The sequence below is a fragment of the Monopterus albus genome, unplaced genomic scaffold, assembly GCF_001952655.1.
Source record: "Monopterus albus unplaced genomic scaffold, M_albus_1.0 scaffold185.1, whole genome shotgun sequence".
NCBI classification, from domain to species: Eukaryota; Metazoa; Chordata; class Actinopteri; order Synbranchiformes; family Synbranchidae; genus Monopterus; species Monopterus albus.
In genome coordinates this window covers 170,827-193,621 of record NW_018128065.1, presented here as the reverse complement: position 1 = coordinate 193,621, position 22,795 = coordinate 170,827, and the positions used below count along the sequence as shown (strand labels likewise).

At 44.7% G+C, this 22,795-nt stretch overlaps 1 protein-coding gene across 1 annotated transcript in view; it reads left to right on the top strand.

Annotated features, from left to right (window-relative positions):
* Positions 1-2,296: 2,296 nt before the first annotated feature.
* The window catches only part of ahr1b (aryl hydrocarbon receptor 1b), a 36,279-nt gene continuing 15,780 nt past the window's right edge, over positions 2,297-22,795 (top strand). The window contains exons 1-2 of the mRNA XM_020617113.1: positions 2,297-2,849; positions 6,061-6,248. Coding sequence (XP_020472769.1) covers positions 2,809-2,849; positions 6,061-6,248 — 229 coding nt within the window. The 5' untranslated portion in view covers positions 2,297-2,808. The remainder of the gene's footprint in view (positions 2,850-6,060; positions 6,249-22,795) is intronic.

Genomic DNA, 22,795 nt, shown 5'->3' with positions numbered 1-22,795 from the left:
CCAGCAGAGAGACTGGAAAGACCTGACCTCTTTTTCTTCAACATCCTACTGTGCTTGGAGCATGAAAAATACATTTACAGCTGTTGTGGCAACTGTCCCATGGGTCGCATGGTGTCGAAACAAACGCAGAGCCCTTCTTTGCCCCAAACCCTGCTCTCAGAGGCGTGCGGGGATTTCAGTGGTGGTAAATACAGGCAAAGAAGATATACACTCTTAAAGTCGAGTGGGTTTGGTGCTGCACAAATAAGTGTTTTTGACAGCCATACAGAAACAACTAGATGATGGATCAGATCAATAAATGATATGGGCTGAGGTAAGAATAAATGAAAAAGATGTACTGTGCCCATTAATCAAATATGTACTGTACCAAAAATATTCACACAATATGCCAAAGGTCTACTGTAGAAATAAAACATTACAGCTACATAAGCTGAGTCTGCTCTGACTAGTTTTCTTTCTTCATCTGGGTCTGGTCATATGACTCAGTGCATGCTTTTCCAGGTGCTCATGCAGACGTCTTTGACTTCAACCTGACTGAATCCCTTGGACTCATAGGCTGAATTTACTGCATCACTGCCATATTTGATTTACACATAAGGGTAGAATTAAACATCAGTCAAAGACCAGTGCACAGAGCCCTTTATAAACAAAGAACACACTAACAACAATGTCGTTTATGCTATTAAAAAGAAGCATAACAAATAAAGGCATTTGAGGACGTGTCAGAAATGCTCGTTTTCCTCGTGGGCGTGTCTGTGTTTGATTGACAGCAGGTGGCGGACCTGGGCTGACGTGTTGAACGTGCTGCAGTCGAGCAGCTAATTCTCTGACGTCAGCAGTCTGTGTGAGTCTGTGGCTGTGCTGCTCAGTGTGACTGATGCAGTGCTGGTGCTATTGCTTTGTGCAACATGTGCTTGGCTTTCTAGAATCAAACGATAAAACACATTCCCCCATTTATTTTCTCAAAGGAAGACAGGTCAGGTGATTTTTTACAGAGCAGATAACCTTCTCAGTTGCCAGTTTATTAGGTACACCTGGGTCGGGCTAGTCCAGCTGTCCTGTAATAAATCCTCCTTCCAGTTTGTGTTCAAACCGTTTCGGAGAGGTGTTCATTCAGCTGTGTGTCATTGTGGAGGCTGCAGACGAACTTTATTAGAGACTGACTTAGTTTTAGTTAGGTGTACCTAATAAACTGGCAACTGAGTGCACAGTATGTCTGCCAGGACCAGTGGGCCAAAGCGGGCAGCTGTTCAGAGGCTACCCCGGGTTTGTTCCATTGTATTCGGGTCTAAATAAATGGATTAATCATACATTTGTTAAGTTGTCCTCCATCTTTCACCTCGTGGCCCTGTGTCAGAATCTTGTTGAACACTGGTGTTGTATCAGATTGTTTCCATGTTTCTCTGAGGCAAGGTGTTGCATCATGGGAGTTAGGCTGCAACCAACAGTTATTTTCATGATAAAAACACCTTACAACTATTTTATTTGATAAACACTAGTTCCTGTAGCTCTCTACTAAGTGTGATGAGTTAGTTCATTAGTTCAATATGGAACTGATGTTGGCCCAAGAGTTCAGTAACTGGCCCTCAGAGCCATAGGTGAAACTAAATAAATAAAAACAAATTAAACAGTGAAATGTGGAAATGAAAGAAGTTCCACTTTGTGATCTGACTCGTTTCGAGTCTATATTTATTTGTGGCCATTTTGCTTCTCTTCATAGGCTCTTCACTTGTTCTGAATCACTTGTGTATCTGTGACAGTTTTTCTTGTATTTTTGCTTTTCTGTTGTTTCTTAGTAGTCGTTTGACTTCCAAAAAGAAATGTTAAGAGCCAGTTTATAGAGACTCAGGTCCAGGGGCCTCCGGATCCCATGAGCCCAGTAACTCACTAAGCCATACATGACTGTGACTCATTAGGGGAATATAACAGTCACTGGACTAGACCAAGATATTGATAAGCTTTGGCTTTAGCCTACTACTACTACGTCATATTATTATTATATTGCTGTTTTTTATGATTAGTAGTATTTTACCATATAACAATACTTTTAGTGTTGATGGTGGGTGTTTTGTCCTGTTTAGCTCCCATGGCTGAGATGCTGAAATGAATCCAGCTCCATGGTTTAATCTCTGGCCCACATTTGGCACATACATCCACCATCTGCGCGCTGATTGGACGGGGGGACCCGCACGGGAGCGCGCCTGCGCGAACACGCTCGGGCTGTGTTTCCAGGAGACTCTCCCACGCGCACTCATCCTGCGTGCCTTAGCTGAGCGTCTTGAACGTGCACCGGTCATAAATCTTTGTCCAGCGTGCCCGCCAGTGGAATGCGCGCCCCCGCTGTCCGCGTTAATTGGAGCGCACCGCTGATGGTGGTTAGAAAATGTGAATGTTCCAATGTGCTCTGCTGGACAGGAGGAAGGATGAGGATGAGGAGGGGGACTGCGCACGCTGCGCCGCTTCTCTCCTGATCGCAGCTTTTAAAAAATGATTATAAGGATGAAAAGTGGCCAACGCTGTTTTATTGGAGCAGGTTCTTCGTCCCGTTAGGCGGATAGCAGTTGTTTGGTTGTTTCTCCAAACTTGTTCTCCTCTGTTTTTCTTCCTGGCAGAATAATTCCCTCTGTTCGACCACACTTCGTTTTCTGTGTGCCCACATTTTATTTTAAATCCGTTTCCAAGCCCAGATTATTTTAGATTGTGTTTAAAGCGTCGATGTGGAGGATCATAGCCGAATAGTTGTTGTTGGCATCCGGAGAAAGAAGCTCGGTGTGTCTGAGAAGGATTCCTTCTATAAGCAGGACCGTCATGTATGCAGGACGCAAGAGGAGAAAACCAGTCCAGAGAGCGTAAGTTGGTTTATTTTATTGTGAAGTTCCGACTTCACTGACTGAAAATCAACTCGCATTAAAGTGCACGACTGCGAGTCAGTGTCGTGGTGTTTTCAAATGCACATGCAGCTAGTTTGAATAATCCATATAGAACATAACTATATTCATTTTCATTGACATTCATGTATCTTTGCTTGGACAGACTCTCATTATGTTTGCGCAGTGACCTGTAGCTCTCTCCTCTTTAACTCGGCTGTTATCTCTTTTAATGCGCATGTGAGTGCTGAACATTTATACTTGGGAATTGTTTTCGTGAGCTTCTTTATTAAAGCATAAGCAGGAGATGTTCCGTGCGTTGTGGAAGGCGCATGGTTGGTTTGACGCCTGCGGATTAGCGCAGGCCTGGAACCGCGGCCTGGTTTTAACCCTTCAGCGCTGCGCTCATTGCTTGTTATTCACCGAGCTCATTTGGCAAATTCCGCAAAATAACGATAAGAAAATGCAGCCAGGCTTTTTTTTTATTGAAATTAAATTTTTAATTTTTATTTGTTTTTTGTTTTTGTTTTTTTTGTTTTTTGTTACAGGAGCTGCGCCATTTTTGTGTCAACGCCCTTCAGGGGATCAGAAGGACCATTTGTTTTGTGGTGTTTGTTTTTGGGGGGGTGTAGGATATGTAATGTTTGGGTTTGATAAATTCTTCTTTGGCTGAAGTCGCAATATAAAAATAACCGGCCTCGACTTTTCTTAATTTACGTGACCAACGCATGCAAACGTCTTTTTTTCAGCAGAAATATTCGATCAAATGTTCAACTGTGACGATCCGGACGAAAGACAATGCGATGCCCTTTATAAAGTCAGAATACTACAGCGACTGTGAGTCAGACTGACTCCATGTGCCTGTCACAGGAGTAACTTTCCAAAAGGCCAAACTGTGCACAGCAGTGACGGCAGGACAGGAGCTTGTTCTCAGGCTGAGGCCTAAACTCCACCAGATGTGTCCATAAGTAGCTGCTGTACTTTACTAATGAAATAAGTTCTAATAGAAGAATTAATCCCAGTGACCCCACCATGAGCAGTGTTGGGTCTTCTGATCAGATTAAATAGACACCACTGTATCTGGAAACGCCTCATACACATGATTAAACAGTTACTGGACAAACCTTAGTCTCCTCACAGACAGACCAGTGGTCGGGTCACATGCAGTGACCCCCCCGTCAGTGATGTGCGGTGTAAACAGACCTCGGTCCATCCACACTGATGCTCTGTGATAAAACGTGACAGCATGCGAGTTGGGAACAGCTACACTGGGGGCTGTCAGCTCAGGTTGCTCCTACAGTGCTGATGTTCTCTATTTGTGTGTCATCAAAACATTCTTCTCATTTAACACACAGGGAGAAGTGACACTTTCCGCAACAACAGAACATTTGTGTAGCAGAAATGAGTTTTTAGTCACTTTTCATCTTGTTAATCCTTGAATGTATTCTGAGGCCTTGTGCAGGGCCCTGAACCTCTTTGACAGGCTGTGACTGCTCTGCTAATAGAAAATCTCACTGTTGTAATGCCTCAGTCGTAAGAGAGCAGCCTGTGGAAATAATGGATGAAGCTGAATCTACAAATACAAAAGAATAAGTGGGTAGAAATGAATAGAGGTATCTGACTGTTGTTGTTCTCTCTGCTGAACATATGTAGACACCTCCATCACTGAATAAACTGGGTTTCTTTGTTTTATTTGTGGCTTTTTAAACTTAAACTTTTAAACTAAAGTCTGTGGTTCAGTCACATTTTGCTCCATGATGGAAATCGTATGTCAACTTTACCTTCCAGATTTCTATTTTGTTTCAGATAAAGCTTGTGTTTCAGAGATGATTAAAACGTTGCAGAACCTCTGTCATCTGAACAAAACGTGGTTTGGTTTTACTACAAATAGACTAATGGATGACTGGATTTCATTGCTGTGCTCTAGTTTGAGACACATTCAACCTCCTGTGTGTAGCATTAGGGCACAAAACATAATTAGACAGTTTTGAAAACAGATAAAAAAAAACAAGATGGAGGTGGTAGAATAATTTTTTCTTTGTATTTTGAAGGCATTTTAATGGCTTTTAGCATTTGACATTATTTGTATCTACATCTTTCTGACTGGAGAAGAAATGTTTATAGTTTTTCTTTGAAGCAGTCATCACTAATGCAATATCACACACTCTAGTGAGGCACAATACTTTACAATTAGAGGTGAATTAAATACGGGTACGATTAAAAAAAAACTACATTAAGAATAAAAGTTATCGTGTTCTGTAATTGGATGAAAGTTTTTTGTTTTATGAAGAAATTTACTACTGAACATGAATCCACTGACACAGACATTAACAAACACCTGCCAGGAAGACGCTGTCAGCAGGTGAAGTGAAACACTGACCAGATGATCCGCTTCCTTTGTCTTGTGGAGAATGTCAGCTGACACCCGGGAAAATGGGATGATTCTGAAGAAATGAAAATCTACTTTGCTTTGTGATGCTTATTCAGGATCAAATATTTATGCATCACTTTAAAACATTTCTCCAAACTTTATTGACATCTTAGTATATTCGAGCCTCTGGTGACAGAGGTTACTGTAAATAAAATCTGCTGTAATCATTTCACACAAAAACCCAAAGGCAAATTTGGAGCAATATGCCGTTGAGCAGCTGAAAATGACACTGTAGGCATGTAACCAGAAAAAAATATGATTAAAAAGATGCTCTTATAATTTACATTAGTGAATTCAGAAAGCACAAAGTACTGTAACATACCATTTCTAACTTTCTTATAGATCAAATCACAACATTTGTTGAAGTGCCCTCAGCAGTGGTGTGGTGTAATCCCCATATTTGGTATAACGATCTCAGAAAATATTTACTATGATCACAGGATTTAACAGTTTAATCCCCAAATTTGTTATAAAACCACCAAGTCATTATAATTCATTGTTTGATCCCGTGTGGTGTAATCCCCATATTTGGTATAGCGATCTCAAAAAATATTTACTGTGATCACAGGATTTAACAGTTGAATCCCCAAATTTGTTATAAAACCACCGTGTCATTATAATTTATTGTTTGATCCAAAGTGTCCTCCAAATAAAGAGTCTGAGAACGGGAGAGGAGCCTAAAGAAAGTCCACACTGTCAACTGTTTTATTGGCATATGGCATTTTTGTTGTGAACTCTCTCTTCTGTTGTAATGTTGGTCAGGGTGAAGCAGCCCCCAGTGGAAGGAGCCAAATCCAATCCCTCCAAACGACACCGGGACCGGCTGAATGGGGAGCTGGAGCGCTTGGCCAGCCTATTGCCATTTCCTGAGGAAGTCACCGCCAGCCTGGACAAACTCTCCATCCTCCGCCTGAGCGTCAGCTACCTGCGAGCCAAGAACTTCTTCTCTGGTAAATTTCACAGAACCTGACTCGAGTCCTTATTGTTTGGCCTAGAACTGCAGCAGCTGATGGTGTTGAGCTGAGGTCAGAGGTTGCACTTAGACATCACTTGACTTTTGTGCTGTAGATGGAGGTACTCTACGTTGTGACAAACCTGGAATGCCGCTGGTGTGTCCCATTGTTAGCTGTGAAACTCACAGGGAATCGAATGAATGAGCAGCAGTCTCCAGCAGAGAGAGACCTCGTGTTCAGCTTAGCTTAGCACAACGACTGAAAGCAGGGGTAACTTTTAGCCTAGCTCCATTATACATGGAGAAAATACATTCTCCACCAATTCTGTCTTTACATTTTGTGCTTTGCTTATTGAACAGCAGTGGAAAAGAGATTTTAGAGGCAGTGAACAACAACCATAGTAAGTTAGATGTCCAAGATGGCGCTCCCCTACGGGCGACATCACAGCTCACTCAGTCAGGTTGTTTTTCTTTTGTCTTTTTCTTGCTTATTTGTGCCATGTTAAGGCAACAGTAAACAAACAAACATTATCTATGACCGAGTGACTTTATTACTGCTAAGAGAGCGCAGTCTTTTTGGAGATTTTGACCCCAGTACACTGGACTCTCACCCAGAGCTAATATGCTATGCTATGTCGACATGAGGCCAGGCTGACCCCTGGCAGGGAGCTCTTCCAATAACAACAAGCCGCAGAAAGTGGCAAGACCCGTGGAGAAGGAAAGGCCGCCTTCGGCAAACACTCCTGGTGCACAGACTGTAAGATTATCTCCAAATGATTTTCTGAAGACGTGGAATATTTAACACTAAAGCTAAGGCCATTTTATCTGCCCAGAGAACTGCAATGTATGTGAGTGTGGTGTATGTCCCTCGTTCGTCCAGGGAGGAGGCTGCACTCAAAGAGTTGCTCAACATGATCAATTTGAACCACTACAATCTCAGGAAAAGCCTAAAGTGTATCAGTTTGGAACCTTTCCTACTAGAGGAAACAAAACACTGGACCAATGTTACAGTAACATTAGAAATGCTTTTTCAGCTGAACCTAAGCCTCATTTTGGTAGATCTGACACCTAGCAATCTGGCTCAAACCTGCTGACACCACACGACTCAAGGCGAAACCAGCCTCAGTGAGAACTGTTAACACCTGGAACGACTGTGCACAGGCCAGCCTACAGGGCTGTCTAGAGGCCGGAGACTGGAACATCTTCAAAGGGGCCACAGACAACATCCATGAATATGCAGAGACTGTGAGTGACTACATCAGCTGGACACACACATCTATATGCACAGCAGCTAGAACGGTGTGTGTTTTCCCCAACCAAAAACCCTGGTTTGATTAATAGGGATATAAAACAGAAAATCAGGAAGGGACGAAAGGCTTTTAAGTCAGGGGACCAAGTGGAGTACAGGAAAGCCCGGTATGAGCTACAGAAGTCCATCAGAGCTGCAAAGAGAGCATACTCCCAAAAACTGGAGAGCTACTACACAAATAACAACACAAGCAGTATGTGGCAGGGAATCCAGGCAGTCACAAACTACAGGAACAAATTGACAAACACAGCCCCCCAGGACTCCACCCTCCTAGACAGCCTTAATAACTTCCATGCTAGGTTTGACAGGCTGAACACAGACCCCCCCGCGACCTGGGGGCTTTTCCAAAATCCATTATCATACCGGTCCCTAAGACATCAGACACATTCTGTCAGGTTTGCCCAGCTACACCTTCCTCTCTTCTTCTTCCTCACACTAGCCTAGCCCTTGCACTGATTACACTATTCAACACACCTGCCCCGCTTCCCTGATTACTCACCAGCTGCACCTCATTAGTCTCCTCCATACTTATACACTGTTCACCAGTCACTCCCCTGCCAGTTCTTTCTCTGTCTTCAGGCCAGTGGTTGTTATGTTGTTTTATCAAGTTTATGCTAAGATTGTCTTTGTTCTCTCTAGTCCTTGTTAGCACCCTAGTCGTTATCCTGCTCTGCCGTCTCTAGTGTGTTCTTCCTCTTCGGACCTCTCCTCTGGACCCCCCTGGATTGCCCCCCCTAGACTGTTGAGAGCCTGTGGGGATCAACTAGCTAGTGTGTATACAGACATCTTCAACCTGTCTTTAATCCAAGCAGTAGTTCCTCACATTTTCAAAAAAAATCCATTATCATACCGGTCCCTAAGACATCAGACACATTCACTCTGAATGACTTCAGGCCAGTGGCGCTCACATGAGTCACCGTGACGTGGTTAGAGCAACTGGTCCTCACACACGTTAACCACATGGTCCCAGACATTGTAGACCCCCTCCAGTTTGCCTACCGCCCCAACAGATTAGTGGACAACACGACGGCTCTGGCTTTATTCCATACCGTGAAACACCTGGACAACAGCAGTACGTATCCTAGGATGCTCTTCCTGGATTACAGTTCTGCATTCAACACCATTCGCCCAGGTAGGCTGATTGGGAAGATGACAGACCTTGGCGTACCAACTCCCACCTGTAACTGGATTCTGGACTTCCTGACTGAAAGACCACAGGTGGTCAGAATGGGAGGGAGGGTGTCTGCTGAACTCACAATCAGCACAGGTTCACTGCAGGGCTGCTGTCTCAGCCCCAAACTCTTCACCCTGTATGCCCACGACTGTGTCTCCACTATGACAACACCATCATCATTAAATATGCTGATGACACCACCATTCTGGGCCTTATCAAGGGGGGAGACGAGTCATTCTTGTTTATGGAGAGGAGAATGACCTCATCCTGAACATAAACAAGATAAAAGAAATAATAGTAGACTTCAGGAAGAACCCCTCCCCTCTGCTGCCTCTGACCGTCAAAGGGACTGAGGTGGAGAGGGTTGACAGCCACAAGTTCCTGGGCCTGCAGGTGACATCTGACCCGAGCTGGTCACTGAACACAGCTGCCACAGTGAAGAAAGCCCAGCAGCAGCTATTCTTCATCAGGCAGCTCAGAAAAGCTGCATCGCCCTCTCACCCAGACTTATAGAAGACTGGTAGAGAGCATCCTCACCACTGGCATCTCACAGTCTGGGGTGGTAACACCACAGAGACAGAGAGCAAGGCTCTTCAAAGGGTCATAAAGACTACAGAGAGGATCATTGGGACTGAACTGCCTGCTATGGACACACTGTACACACAGCGCTGTCGTAAAAGGGCAGAGAACATAATCAGAGGTCCACGCCACCCAGCTCACTCTGCTCAGACACAAAAACTGCACCTACAGCCTCAGGCACAGCAGGATGGACAGTATCATCACACACAGAACTAGACTTTACAACAGCTTTTTCCCAGCTGCAGTACGACTGATGGCAAATAGGAAAATGTGAAAAACAGATGCAATAACACCTCATTACCCTACTAAGTAAAATACCATATCCAACTCCACTATGTGAAATACTATGTAATATACAATATGTAATATTTGAAGTTCACCATCTCATCCATTATCTATTATCTTAATTTTTGCATTGCGTTTTTATCTTTAATGTGTTTTTATACTATGTAATTCTTACATAACTTTATTTTAAGACTAAGTGTTCTTTCTGGCTTTTGACTCCTCACCTGACTCCAGAGGAGAGCTGCACAAGAATTCCTATATGCCTAGACTGTCTGTTTATGCATAAATGCAAATAAAAATCTTGAGTCTTGAGTCTTAAATGATATATTTCTAGACAGGTTGATACAAATCACATAAAGCAGGTATAAATTAAACATATGAGTGGAAAAATTGTTATAAAATGACAAGTCTGAACTGACGGCCCGGTCGAGCTCATGTTCAGTCCACAGGGAAACAGCTGAGGAGTTGTGACCTCAACAGCACAAAGCTTTTCTAAAGTCCAGTCTCTCTAGTGAGCCAAAGTGAAACCAGGGTACCTGATCCAGGCATCAGAACACCTCATCTGCAATAATGCAGTGCAACATAACAATATCAGTAGACCATTTCATTTCTCTACAGGCTGGTGCAGTTTTTAAAAGGACACAAAGCAATAGCAATATTTATCTTGCCTTCTTAGTCATCTTTCAACAAAAAAAAAATATATTTTCCACGTGCCCAAGACTCTTATTAGAGTTACTGGTAAAACACACTGGAAGCGAGATGTGAGCTGGTGGTTCTGTGTTTAAAGTCTTCAGAACAGCTGTCTGTCTGATAACAGGACAGCAGTGGGACAGAGTCTTTACCAGGCCAACCAACAACAGCAGTGTACTGGGCAAAAATGGTTTTCATGTACAGTAAGATCAGGAAGACATTGTGTTTTTATGTAGACTATGGATTTAGGTTTTATTGATTTCCCTCAACTCGTTACAGAGCATTAAAGTGAAACTGCAGAACACAACAGGATTAGTTTAATTTAAACAGCTGACTGTGGAGATTACGCTTCACTAAACGCAGCAGAGGGGAAAAAATGAAGCTTAAAAAATTACGAGGGTTCTACGTGAGACACACACCTCACAGATTCAGCATAAATTGACTCCATTGAATTAATGGAATTCTATCTGCAGCGTGAGATGGGTGTGTGTTTTAGCAGATAAGCCAGTGAGATAAACAGGTGGGACAAAAGAGAAAATAACTGTTGTGTACGGCCGTGGATGGGTTACTGACTGGGCGCAGATACAGATAGAATACTGGACTCCTGAAGGAATTCCATTGTGCTATGCATAATGACAATAAAGATTCTTGACTTGACTTGAAAGACAAATGGTTGAAATGCACCGTAAACAAACACACAAAGATGCAAAAATGACTAAAAGGAATCACACTGGGAAAAATGTATTTGTAATTTTTTAAAACCTTTTTAAATGTTAACAGCACATTGTTGTTGAACTGAATGACAAACTGAAGCCTACAATTCCAAAACCAAGTCTTGAAGTAGCTGTTCCTTTGTATGAATAGTGAATCTACGGGCCGGTTGCCAGGTTTGAGCACTGTTCTTCTTTTAAATTAAACTAGTGGTTTCTCTTGCTCTCATTTGTTGAGTTAAGATAGGCTCAGCCTGAGCAGTGAAATAATTCACCTTTGTTCTGGTTAAACTGGCAAATAAAGATTTCCCAGGCCCTTAGATTTATATTATAAACAATATCAAATTGCAGCAGCTCTTTAGCATGTGTTTGTAATAAAGGCAATGAGCAGTATCCTTGGCTACTTCTCTGGTCCCTCCAGCCATTACAGTAATGTCACAACAACACAGTTTCTCACTCTGTGTTTGTGCTCGATGTGTTTCAGCTCATGTCATCAACCACATATGTGCAGACCACCTCACAGGGAGAACAGACACCAGCCACCGCCTTATTCAAATGGTTACATCCCAGAGAGAGGCTCTCAATATTTCATTGAGACCCCCGTCTATGTACAGTATGTGTGTGTAACATTACTCACTCAGTGATTAGGAGATGGAGCTTTGCTTGCTGTCCATTAAAACCGTACACCAAAGCATCAGGCAGTTGCCTGCCGTTGGTTGGATGTGTATGGTTTTGTCTGAGGTGCAGGTGAAAACACTATTGTTTTAGGAGCTGATCCTTCGGAGCAAATGCTGCAATGCGGCCGTCTGATTCTTCTGAAGCATGAATAATTCAGAGAAACTCTGGAGTTTAAAGAATTTATGAAGTGATGGCAGAGCAGTGTTTGTTTAAGGCAGTGCTGATTTTAAATGGCTGTTTGGAGTGAGACAGGCAGGACAGTGCACCAGGTGACATGAGGGTGTTTTCAGTGGACATAGCAAACGTGTGTGTGTTGTGTAGCTGCTTGGGTCATACGTGTTGTACGTATAGAAGCAAAGGCTGCATTCACATTACATGCTGAAATGACCCAAATCAGGTTTTTCTCTGCACATATCACCTGCTGCTGTCATTCATTGTCGGCCCTTCACAGACTGAAAAAAAATAAACATGGAGGAGAGCAGCAGCAGCAGCAATGGGGTCGGTGGAGAGAGGAGGATGTGTTAGATGTTTCTGATCAAATCAAACTAACTGACCAGTTTGGGATGAAACTGTGCGATTTGACTGTCACACAGATAGCTGGCACACTGGCTACCTGACCTGTCAGAGTGAATTATTGGTCGTGACCAGTAGGTCAAAGTATAGCCTATAGACAAGCCCTCTTGTCTAACTGCATTAGCCTGCTTCCTGGACAGTCTCTAAGTAATTAACAAGTTCAGCGTTTACATTAAATAAGCAGCTCCGCAGAGGCACAGCTCTGTGGGCTCGTCACTCCAGGATGCCTCCGTGTTCATCCATAATTTGTTGTGTGTAAACAACACAAATCCTGCTTGTCAGAGGCATTCGAAAGCAGGTGGCCTGTGGAGCGAGAACTTAGCTCCAGTACAGTCTGGGAACACTGCCATTGCTTCAGCACTGTCCTGTAGCTGCTCTGTTTGCATATTTGATTAGCCCACCTCCAATAAATACTAAAGTGATGCAGAGACACATTTTTCTTCTTCTTGTAGCTCTCTCTCTCTCTTTTTAACTCAGTAAGGGTTGTTGATTAGAGTCTATTTTACCCAAACACTTGTGGTTGTGCATGTAATTGAATATGTGGTAGGAGATGAACAAAGGCCTAACACAGCCCAGTTAATGTGGCTTCAGCGAGATCCAGCCCAGCTGCTATTTTGGTTATAATCTGGAGCTACAATGGGCTCGTCCCTCAGCCAGTCTGAAGAGAGGGGCATTAACTCGCTTAACATGGAGCTCACCCAACTCTGAGTGTGTTAAGAACCATCCTCACAGCTGCTGTCTGCCTTGAGGACCATCATTCCCAGCAGAGCAGTGATTAATGAGTAAAAGAAGAAAATGTCTGTTTCCTGTGAGGCAAACTCTAGCATGTCACTTTGTTCCCTGGAGTGTCTGCGGCCCCAGGTTTGAAGAGTGTCCCTGTGCTTTTGTCCAATATTCTGTGTGCACGCTGGTCTGAAAGCTTTGCACCACATTACTGATGGTTTCTAACTTTTGTTAGAAACCATTTCTGTTCAAAATGTCACTTGGCTTTTGTAGAAAGTGTATTTGGTAATACAGCTGAATTCATCACAGTTTAATTCACTGGGGTGCAGCTGCAGAACATGTTGCCTGATGTCTAGAAGATGAGGCCACATACCCAGTGTGAATGAGATTAATGTCTGTATTCAGCACACAGCTGGAAATATCTGTCAGATCTTCAGCTCAGCAGCATTTCTAAGGCAGTTTTGGTTACATAAGCTGTGTGACTGCTATGAAAGTCTTGTGACATGTCATGATGCCCGCTTCTGTTCTGCCCTGAATGTCTGTAACGATTTCTTATATGCTATACCACCGCCCCTCCCCCTCCATGCTGTAGGTCATCTATCTGCACACAAATGATAGATGGAACTAATTGGGCTACATGATCATCACTCCTCGCTCTGCTTCCCCTGCAAGTCTTAGCCCCATCCCCCAGCCCCACTGGTCACCATACAGCACTGCGAGGAATGTGGGCCACCACAGGGAGAACCTGGTAATTGGGAGTGATCCCTCCCCATCCTGCTCTTTCTTGGGATCCTCTCTCATAAGCAACCATGTGATCAAAAGAGCTCAGGAGACACGAAAGCAGCGCTGGGTGCCTGCTTTCCCCCTCGTGTTAGTGACCACGTGTTCATATACAGCCTCTGAATCATGTGTTCATTTACTGCAGTGTTTAGGGGATGAAGGAGCTGTAATGTCCTGTACCCTTTCACACTGTGGTCAAATAATTAACGCCCAAACAGACTCACAATGTGCACGCATTGTTCTGTGTACACGCTGACACACACGTCCACTTTGGTAAATGGTCTTATACTGGTATAGCGCCTTTCTACGCTTTACAGCACACTCAAAGCCCTTTCACACTATTTGGCCATTCACCCATTCGCACTCCCAAGCACTCACACATTCATACACCAGTGACATCACTGGGAGCAACTGGGGGTTCAGTGTCTTGCTGAAGGAAACTTCGAGATGTTGACTGGACAGAGTATCAAACCGCTAATTCTCCAGTTAGGAAATGACCCGCTCTACCTCCTGAGCCACAGCCGCTCCCCCACTTTCTGCCCTGCTGTGACAGTTCTATTTCATTTAAGGCTTTGCAGTCTGTGAGCTGTTGCTATTGGGTATATCCCTCACGCATGCGGAGTGCTGAAGAGATTCTTTCACACCCTGTGCTCCGTACAGGGCTGTCCACAAACAGGTCCAGGCTGTGGTAGCCTAAATGCCACTGTGACCTGTGATCAGTTTTCTCTTTTTCTTCAGCAGTCTGAAGAGCAATTTCTTCATGCTAAAGAACAGAGTTCCTTAATGCTGGATTCCAACGCCACACCACCATCACTGTGCGCCCAGGTTAGCGATACGGACTTCATCATGCCCAGCGACCCGCACCCTCACTGTGAGGCCTGCCTTGGCGCAAAGCACACCAAGCTGGCACTCTCCCCCCAGGCTGCTTGCTTGCCGAAGGCGGAGAAGCAGCGCAGGGTGGAGGTGTTCGCAGCTATCAGAGAGCGGGATTCTGCCAATGACAGCAGCTGGGTGAACTGCGGTGATGATCCCTTGACAGATGACCCCTTGGAGTTCCTCAGCGTGGGTGGGCCTGAGTTTGTTGACTCGCTCCCTGCCATCGCGGACTCTCCCAGCTCTCCCCCAATCCATCAGTCAACATGGATGCCGGCGGAGATGAGCTTCCTCCACCTCAGCAGCACACTTCCACCACCGTTCAGCCTCCACATTCAGAGCTCTGCTTCACAATCTGCCAGAGATCATCAGAAAGGCGAAGGACCGCGGGGGCATTCCTCTCCTGCTGGCTGCCCCCGACCCCAATTGCACATGATGGGTGATTTCTACAGACCAGGCTGCAAAGCAAGCACTCCCTGTCTGGCCAACTCATCTTTCCTGCCGTTCCGCCACTGGAAAGCATCTCCTCTATCTTGCTTCCCAAGGCAATGTTCTTTGGCAGGAGGTGGCCCATTCATCCACTTTCACAGGACCAGGTCACTGCTCGCCTCTTATCAATGTGCATCCCAGGCAGGTGCGATGATTAGCAATGTCACTCTCCTCTTCGCATCCTTTTTTCCTCCCTCACTGCACAGCCCAGGGATTCTCCCTGCAGAGGCAGCAAAGGAAATTGGGAAATTGTGTGCATCAAGGCCTGGGCAACAAAAAAGAAATGATCTAGCGCAACCGCATGTGGCTACACATGTCACAGCTGTCAGAGCAGATCCATGGAATCTGTTGAGGGTCCCAGGTAAAAAGATAAAAATAAAAGAAAAACCTGGTACAGCCATGGAGGACAGCACCACAGGCCGAGGTGCCCAGCAGCTGCTGATGCGCCACCGAACACTGCTCCTCCTCCATGGGACGTGTGTGCAAAACCCCGGAGACAGTCGAACACTCAAAACACAGGTCCTTTTTGAAAGAGAGAAAAGAAAAGCTCTTCTGACAGTCCTTTTCCTGTGTTTCTGAATCTGCACTGTCTGTTTACACAACTTTCCCCACCACAACTGTGCCATGGGTTATTCAAAAAAAAAAGAAAGAAACACATTTCATTTTCTCCTCGTTGTCATGTCTAACGCACTGTCCGGCTAGCTCAGTTGGTAGAGCTTGAGACTCTTAATCTTGGGGTTGGGCGTTCGTTTTAAAGATCTCTCCACAACGGAGGACACAGCTGCACTGCCACCATCCCTCTGTGGACTCTGCTGCTGAATACAACAGCCCTCTTCAAGGCCACCACCAGATTGATAAAGAGCAGTTTTCTGACAGTTGCTTCTCCTCTCTCTTTGGGTTTTCAATGTCTTCTCACACACACACACACACACATTTCCCCACTGCACACTTCACACACTGTGCCATGGGATGCACTTAACATGAATCATTCTCCACAGCAAGTTCTGTTGTTTCTCCTGACGCAGTTTCTCCACACCAGATGACCCAGCGGCACAGGAAATTCCTGCGCTTCTCTTTCCAAGGTGCATGGTTCCAATACAACAGGTTGCCCTTTGGTTATTCTCTGGCCCCTCGCACATTCTCCAAGTGTGTGGAAGTGGTGTTAGAACCAATATGTAGGATGGGAATCAGAGTCTTCTTTTATTTAGATGATCTGATTCTGTCAGGTTTGCCCGGCTGCACCTTCCTTTCTTTCCTCTTTCTAGCTCTAGTCTGCTCCTTCTCACTGACTCTCTTGATTAACACACCTGTCCTGATTTTCTGACACTCTTCAGCTGCGCCTCCTTTGTCACTCCCTATTTATACTCGACTTTACCTTCACTCCCTTGCTGGTTCTTTCTATGTTGTTAGCCTTCATTTTCATGTCGGATTATACCTTTTGTCTCCCTTTTCCACATTTGTTTCTTAAAGTCTTAGCGTCTCCTGTCATATCATCCTGGACCTCTCCTTTGGACCTTGGCTCCCTCAGCTCCACCAACCTCTTCCACAGGTCGATGCACAGTCTCACAAATGTGTCTCTGCTCACTTGGGGAGGCACATGTCTGTCACAGGTGGTGGGAGTGGAATCACACCCTGTCTCTCCACATAAACTGTCTGGAACTGGCCACAGTACTGAAAGTCTTAAGACATTTTGCACAAATACTGACAGGAAAACACTAGTGGTGTGTTCAAACAACACAACAGCTGTCACTTACATCAACCAGCAAGCCGTTGTTCGTTCTGCCCCACTGCTAGAAATGGCACAGAATCTTCTGATCTGGGCTCATCAGAACCTGCTCTTCCTCAGAGCCATACACATCCCCTGTGAGCAGAACCGTGCGTCGTATCATGTCACGAGGCGACCCTCAGCCCAGCGAGTGGAGATTGAATCCGCCCCTCATTCAGATGCTGTGGGACAAATTCCAGCGAGCAGTGGCGTGGGAATGTGCAGTGCACTCTCTGGTTCTCAATGAACGCTGGAGATGAGCCTCCACTAGGGGTAGATGCCTTTGCTCACCACCCCTGGCCCAGAGGTCTCCTTTATGTGTTCCCCCCAGCCCACTGATCCCACGTCTCCTCTCACTCATTCAGGATGAACGGTTGCATGTCCTCCTGATAGTCCCGGAGCACACAGGCGTGGCTTGGTTTCCAACCCTGGTTCAGCTGCTTGCGGGCAAGCCTTGGCCCTGGGATGCGCTCTCTCAGCTGGATGGTGCGATCCAGCAGTTACCCATGATAGGACAGCGCCTGTGGGCTTGGCCCGTGAACAGGAGTGACTGGAGAGCCTAGGCTTGCCTCCATCAGTGTTGGGTACAATTCAGTGTGTGAGAGCTCCATCAACAATGGCATCTTATGCAACAAAATGGTCTGCTTTCATGGTGCATGGAAAGAGGCACAGTTCCCACTTCTTGCCCACTAGCTCAAGTGTTAATTTTCTTACAGACCCTGGTGGACAGAAACCTGGCCCTGTCTACTAGGGTAGACAGGAGGTGACAGTGGTGCGGTGGGTAGAGCAGTCATCTCACAACCAGAAGGTTGAAGGTTCGAACCTCAGTGTCTCCAGACCATGTGTCCTTGGGCAAGACACTGAAGCCCCCCGTTGCCCCTGATGGTTAGAGCTGTTGGTTGAGGTGGTGCCGCAGATGGCTGCCATTGGTTCTGTACTGGATACAAATTCCTTCTGTGTAACATACTTGGCCAATAAAGGTGATTATCTTTACTGTGAAAGTTTATGCCGCTGCCATTTTGTCATGCCATGTAGGTTTCGGTGAGAGATCCGTGTTGCGCACACCTGCTGGTGAAGCGTTTTCTGAGGGGTGTAGGCAGACAATGGCCTGCGATGCGTTCTGTAGCACCACACTGGAACTTACCTCTGGTTTTATGCGTGCTCAGGAAACCCCCTTTCAAGCCCATAGTGCAGATATCTCTTAAACATCTCTGTTTGAAAACAGCGTTTCTCTTAGCCCTGACTTTGGCTAAGCGAGTGGGCGATCTGTGTGCACTGTCTGTCTCACCAGCGTGCCTTCTTATCTGTGAAGACAGCAGCTTGGCCATTCTGAGACTGAACCCTGCTTATGCACTGAAAATAGTAACATCCTCTTTTTGATCCAGAATCATCTCCCTGGATGGTTTCTGTCCTCCACCACATGGGGATGAGTCAGAAAAGGAACTCCATGCTTTCTGCCCACTGTGCACACTGTCCCATTACGTGGCTTGCAGTGCAACTGTCAGACAAACACAACAGCTGTTTGTGTATTACAGGAAGCACTCTCTTGGGCAGCCTCTAACCAATTAGAATCAAAATCAGAATCAGTTTTATTGGCTAGGTGTGACGGACACACAAAGAATTTGACTCAGGTACATCAGCTCTCAATGTGCAAACAGCAAACCAGCATAAGGCTGTGTAATATAACAAAATAAGCAGTATTAACATGAGCTGGTGCAGGAAGTACATCCTCTGCTGTGCCTTCTTGCCAAGCAGCAGTTGTCTCACTGGTTGTGTGAGGCTATCACACAGGTATACTTATACAGACAACAGCTGACAGCTCTTAGAGGGCGAAGCCTATACGAAAAGAACGATGGTTACGTACAGTAACCCAAGCTTCTATAGGCATAGCCCTCTAAGCTGGCAGCCCTGCTGTCTCCACCCCCACCAGTTGAAGAAAAAGTGTTGTTATAGGGAACTGATCACAGGCCACATTGGCATTTATGCGATCGCAGTGGACCTGTTTGGGGACAGCCCAATGTAGGGCACAGGGCGCGAAAGAATCTCTTCAGCACTGCACATGCACGAGAGTTAACCCTAATAGCGACAGTTCTTAGAGGGCAAAGTCTATACTCAGAAGCTTGGGTTACTGTACATTACCATCGTTATACCATTGGGTTAATTTTTCAGTGAACTTTTTTCTCATTCCCGAAGATGATGCAGATTTTTAAAATACCTTTGAAAAGGGCAGAAGCCAGTGCTCAGTTCATGTTGTTTGTGGCTAAACCACAGTGTTGTGTTGCCAGGTACAGCCTGTAAATGCACAACATGTTTGGCATGTCAATGAAATGGTGTAGACCTGATCTGACAACTGACCATGGGTCTGCCATAAAGAATTCAGTCACACTAGTTGTTTCAGTATGGTTATCCTCAGGTTTTGTGTGGCGTGAATTGTTGTGTAACAGTGCTGTAAGTGAAAACAGTTTTCTCACAAACCAGAATACAGGAGCTCATGTGTAGTCAGAGCCCAGGGCAGCTGACTTGGTGAACCCACAGATGTGTTGTGGACAGACCTTTGGCAAAGATTCCTATGTGCCACAAACTGATTTCTGGGTTAGTCCCAGACCCTGCCCTGTTAGTCTGGGTTTGGATTTAAAAATGAGATTGTCCTAATCCATGAGAGTTTTACATTCTTTGTGATCATTTCTTTGTTTTCAGCATCTGGCGATGCTGTGTGAATGGCAGGTGTGCTGTGTATCTCCATATTGTGTAGGTGTTGGGAAGACCAACATATTTTTCAGAGCAGTTTAATGTTATGATTGGTTGTGTCAAACGTAGAACAATAAGATAGTTAACAGAGATGGTGTGGAGGACGAGCTCAACATCATGACTAATGATGACCCAAACCAACGAAAAAGTGTTCAGGCATCCAGAAACCAAGATCCATCAATCTTTAACTGTTAAAGCTGTAGGTTAACGACACTCCTGGACACAAGACAAAATGTTCCTCACTGAATCAGAGCTGCCATGGATCCAAAATAAACCACCCCTTACTAAACTGGCTTATCGCTCTTCAAACATAGTCCTGTTTAATGACCACAGGCCTCATCGTCTCATGTGACTTGACAGTGTGTGGTATAAACAAACAATTGTGTGTCTCGGTTAACTGACTGTGAAAAGCAGCTGCAGTAGGTTATGTATAGTTTAATACTAACAGTATTTATAATATGAGCATGTTTATCATGGTGAAGCCAACGTGTGCACAACTCCATCGATCTCAAAGTAACTCCACCACCAGTAGGAGAAAGTGTCACTGGGTGGTGTAAATAGCAGCTCTTTGGTGTTAAGTAGCATTTGATCCACAGTCTTTCCTGTGATTGGTTGCAAACACTTCGTTAAGGCATTTTTAGCAGCATCATATGTGCTGCTCTTTTTGTTATCACGGATATGTGGCAGCACAAGCTCAGAACATCCACACTAATCCTGTTGTAAGTGCCATCATGGGACAAATTGAAAGTGGTCAAATGTTTGATAAATATTTGTAATGTGCTACATGTTTTTTGTTTTGTTTGTTTTTTTGGTCTTAGCTTCCACAAAAGTAAAGCCCTCTGTGAGGTAAACCTCAGCATACCAGGCTGAAGTCTGGCTCTCTGTGGAGCTGTGTCACTAATCTTTATGCTGGAGGCCCTGTGATGAAGGCCGGGACCTGAGCCAAGATGGCCTCTAGGTCAGAGTTTCAGGACAGAAAGATTTGTCTTGAGAAGGTGTTGGCAACCAGACATAATTTGTTTTGGCAGCTCTGTAACTCTGTCTTCATAAAATCACATTTATGATTTTGGAGGAAATGAAATTTCTGCCTGGATTATGTCCACTAGGAAAGTTTTTCCCAGGAGTGCCTCATTCTTCTCTGGGTGGATGGTTGGTACACAAAGTGGCTTTGACATCAGGGCCTGGGGATTGCATCCTGCATCTTGTGTGCTTAGCTCTGACAATGGTTAAAACCAGTCTTTAACCAAGACCACTGTTCTCCTCATTAGGGAATCTAAACAATTACAGAGGTTTCTAAGGCTCAGGCTTTGCAGTTGTGTTCGTCGCAGTAATGATGCTATCTATATGAACAATGAGCAAGCTAATTGCTAACAGAGGGCAACTGGCACATTGACACAACTTTCCAGATGGAAGATACTTTTTTTTAAATTTTATATTTTATATGTACCAAGATGTGACACAGTTCTTCAGTTTATAGGTTGCAACACAATTACAAGACTACAGTCCGGCCATGTGGTCGTAAAGGGAGGAGAAGGAGTGGATTTCCTGTGTCCTTGTTATGGTCTTATTCTGATTATAATGAAAGCACATGAACAAATATTTAGATACATTTTAAAGCTTTAAAATTCAGCTGATTTCTGTTCTACCACTTCCTGAAATATTGGTCCTACGATTCAGTGGATGAGATGGCACCATAAAGTCTGGTGCATAGATCAAGAAGGCTATTTAATTATTAAATTACCATAGATGTTTGTATATTTATTCCTATTAGATATGAAACAACAGTTAAGGTGGTCTTTAATTTTATCTTGTTGAGTCTGTTGATGACATCTTGGAGAAAAAATTGTGCACAGCAACCTGAAGAAAGGTACAAGGAGAGAGAGAGAGAGGACACACTACAGGAGAGAGGAGACACGCAGTTAGTAATGTGTAATGGTGGCATATAGAAGCATAGGGAGAGAGAGGAGAGGAGAGGAGAGGAGAGGAGAGGAGAGGAGAGCAGAGCGCTCAGCGTCCTCAGGAGGCAGTTTGTACTGCAATGTATTATCCCTGGAAGGTAGAGATACAGGTGGAACAAAATCTTCATTCACCAGAGTTTTAAATCTTTCAAGACCTGAGTAAACTAAATTTTGACTGAAGACAGATTCAGGTTTAAGTCATATGATCTCCTCAGACCTGCAGATTGTAGTATCACAGCACATTGTAAGCACATTTTTTTCTCAAAGATGTCAACAGACTCATGAAAAAAATTCTCAAAAAGATGTGAGGAACTTACTTTGACTCTGCTCAGTAGTCATTTCTTTTCTTTCTCCTGTCCACGGCCAGTGTGGTGAACGCATTGATACCAAGCAGCACAATGAGCACTTTTCTCCAATGAAACAGGCTGAATGGCTGGTTACAAGACTGAAGATGACAGTCTGATTGAAATATCTTCTGCTTTTCTCTCACCACTTGCAAGGGGTTAGAATGAGCAAGAGTTCAGTTTCACTGCTTGTTGAGGTTTCTGCCCGAGAGAGGAGCTTTTTCCTTCAGCCTGAATCAGGAAGAACAAAGTGTTGTTTCAGTGAGGTGCCAATAAGCTTGCAGTGAGCTTAACTGACAGGAAATTTCCACTTGGCATCCTCTGAATGCAAGATAACACATATCCCATGGACATCACTGTTCTTCCACTTACTGAGCAGACCAGCATGTTAACCCTTTACTCACCCTCAGCACCAGATCTGGATGGAGAAAAACATACTGTAGTTATGATCTCACACTGGGAGAAAACGAGAATTGCCCGAGGACGAGAACAGCTGGGGCCAGCAGCTAATGAGCAACAGAGCTGGGTGAGGCCTGAGAGGAGAGCAGAGAGAGAGAGGGTTGGAGCTGAATTGAGCAACATCCATCCATCCATCCATTTTCCTCCGCTTATCCGGGACCGGGTCGCGGGGGCAGCAGTCTAAGCAAAGATGCCCAGACTTCCCTCTCTCCAGACACTTCCTCCAGCTCCTCCGGGGGAATGCCGGAGTCCAAAGCTCTGACAAATGGTACACCACGAGGGATTTACTGGCTGCAATGCCAAATAATAGACACACTTTCTTCTGATTCTATTACATGTTGCACCTCTTTACATTTAGATAACTACAAATATCAGACTTCACTTTTAGTTGGAGGTTTGTAAAAAAAA